This window comes from Haplochromis burtoni, unplaced genomic scaffold (assembly GCF_018398535.1).
Source record: "Haplochromis burtoni strain Fernald_Lab_line unplaced genomic scaffold, NCSU_Asbu1 Contig_228, whole genome shotgun sequence".
NCBI lineage: Eukaryota > Metazoa > Chordata > Actinopteri > Cichliformes > Cichlidae > Haplochromis > Haplochromis burtoni.
Window position 1 is genome coordinate 482,051 of NW_024582589.1, and position 2,258 is coordinate 484,308.

Sequence of the window (2,258 nt, forward strand, 5' to 3'; positions counted from 1 at the left end):
ACTAATAACAAATTTAAGTGATCTAGTAGCTCTGCTTTGGAAGTTCAGTTCATGCTAGAAATGTGTTTTGGAGTTTGTACGTGCTTTGTCTCTAGGGGCCACCGCATATATTTATATATAAACATATATAAATAAAACCACTTTTTTTTACGTTAGTAATTCCTTTTGTGCATAATTTTATATTATTGTTAATAATAAATTAATTAAAGCAACAAAACAACCCGAAGAGCCGGTTCGGAGCCGCTCTTTTTAGTGAGCCGAACCGAAAGAGCCGGATCTCTAAAAAGAGCTGGGCCCTGTTTCAGGAAGCCGGTTTAGTGGAAAAACTGAGTAAGTATACCCTGAGTTAACGAAAACGCTGGTTTTTCGGTTTCACAAAGCGAGTTCAGCTGCAGCCTGAGTGAGTCACTATGACGACACACGCCGTGAAGCTAACCTGCCCCCTAGCAGGTTTACCACAACTAACCCTGACTGACCCCGCCCCTTTGTCGGAAACCTGACAGTAGGAAGTGTCAGACATGGCGTGTCCCTTCCGTGAAGAGCCGGTAGATCGTGAAGCCCAAATTCTCCGCAGAGCTCTCCGCCGGGAGAGAGTGATCAGATCGCGTTTGGACATTTTATCATTTCCTGATGAGTTTCTGTGTGAACGTTACCGTTTCTCAGCACAATCTATAAGTTATTTGACTAACATCCTCAGGCCATATATTACGCATGTGACACATCGCGGACATGCTCTCAGTTCATTACATATTATTTGTATCGCACTTCGGTTTTTTGCAAACGGGAGCTTTCTGTATAATATTGGTGACGCTGAGCACGTTTCCAAGGCTACCGTCTGTCGGGCAGTCAGGAATGTTACAGTTGCACTGAAACGTCTCCTGTACTCGTTTGTGGTGTTCCCCGGTCACAGACCCACAAGATTTATCAAAGAGGGATGCCACAAAATTGCAGGTAGCAGGATGAACAAAACTCAATTCATGATGTGGTGATACTTGAACTACTACTTAAATTTTACATTTATTTTCAGGGTTCCCAGGCGTGATTGGCTGTACAGATGGCACTCACATTCCAATCATTGCTCCTTCAGTAAATGAAGGAGACTATGTGAACAGGAAGTCTTTCCACAGCATTAATGTACAGGTACATAGTTCCCTGTAGCATTTCAAACTAACAAATTATTTCATTATAGTAATGGATGCTAATTTGTGTTCTCTGCACTGTGAAGATCATATGTGATGCTGCCAACATTATCACAAATGTGGAAGCCAAGTGGCCAGGCTCTGTCCATGACTCACAAATATTCCGTGAATGTACACTGAGCACAAAATTTGGACATGGTGAGTTGAGAATACTTTAAAATATATAAAGACCAATTGCTTCAGGGACATTTGAACTGAAGTGTATCCTTCTGTCTTAGGAGAGTTCACTGGCTACTTGCTTGGTGATAGGGGGTATCCATGTTTACCCTATTTGCTTACCCCTTACCCTGACCCTGAACCGGGCCCACAGCAGCGAAATAATCTGGCTAATTGCAGGACAAGAGCCAGAATTGAAATGACTATCGGAATGCTTAAGGCCCGGTTCCAGTGCCTGCAAGGACTCAGGGTCACCCCAGAAAGGGCATGTGACATTATTGTGGCATGTGTGATTCTTCACAACATTGCCACAATTAGAGGAGAACACTGTCCTTCTGAACCAAACATCAGCAGTGATCCAAACCATGAACATCCTGACCCTCCCACGGACATACAAGATGGAAGTGCAGTCAGAGACACCATATGTCACAATCATTTCTTTTGACCCATCACCTCAACATGTTGAAAGAAGAATAAACAGATTTTATGTTCAACTGGCTTTATTGGTCGCCTGTGTTTCCTGTACACAAAGTATTAAAAGATGTAAACCTCATAAAGTGTCTCTGTTGCTTCCTCCTCTGTAACAGCTGTCAATGTTTCTTCATTATTTTCCTGTAGTAAAGAAATAAACAACATTGCTGTTCTACTGTAAACTCATATAATCTGTGGAGTATTACTCACAACTGCATGTTGGTCTGGCTCAACAGGAGGCTGCACCAGATGCAGTACACCACCACCATCAACTGATAGAATATGAGGTTTATACAGGTCACTTATAACTTACAAGGGACCAAATGGCAATTAACAAACATACCAATCACCTTACACTTCATTGTCATTATGCTCTCAAAGACAACCAAGACTGAGGGAAGGCAAAATCAGTAGGAAAATGACTTCACTACA

General features: G+C 42.2%; 1 protein-coding gene across 1 annotated transcript; it reads left to right on the forward strand.

The window, feature by feature from the left end:
• Positions 1–336: 336 nt before the first annotated feature.
• LOC121815486 (putative nuclease HARBI1) lies at positions 337–2,012 on the forward strand. The gene is made up of 4 exons (XM_042226801.1): positions 337–951; positions 1,028–1,140; positions 1,226–1,337; positions 1,418–2,012. Exons 1-4 carry the CDS (start codon positions 519–521, stop codon positions 1,798–1,800), a joined length of 1,041 nt encoding a protein of 346 aa, XP_042082735.1. The 5' UTR covers positions 337–518; the 3' UTR covers positions 1,801–2,012.
• The last annotated feature ends 246 nt before the right edge of the window (positions 2,013–2,258 follow it).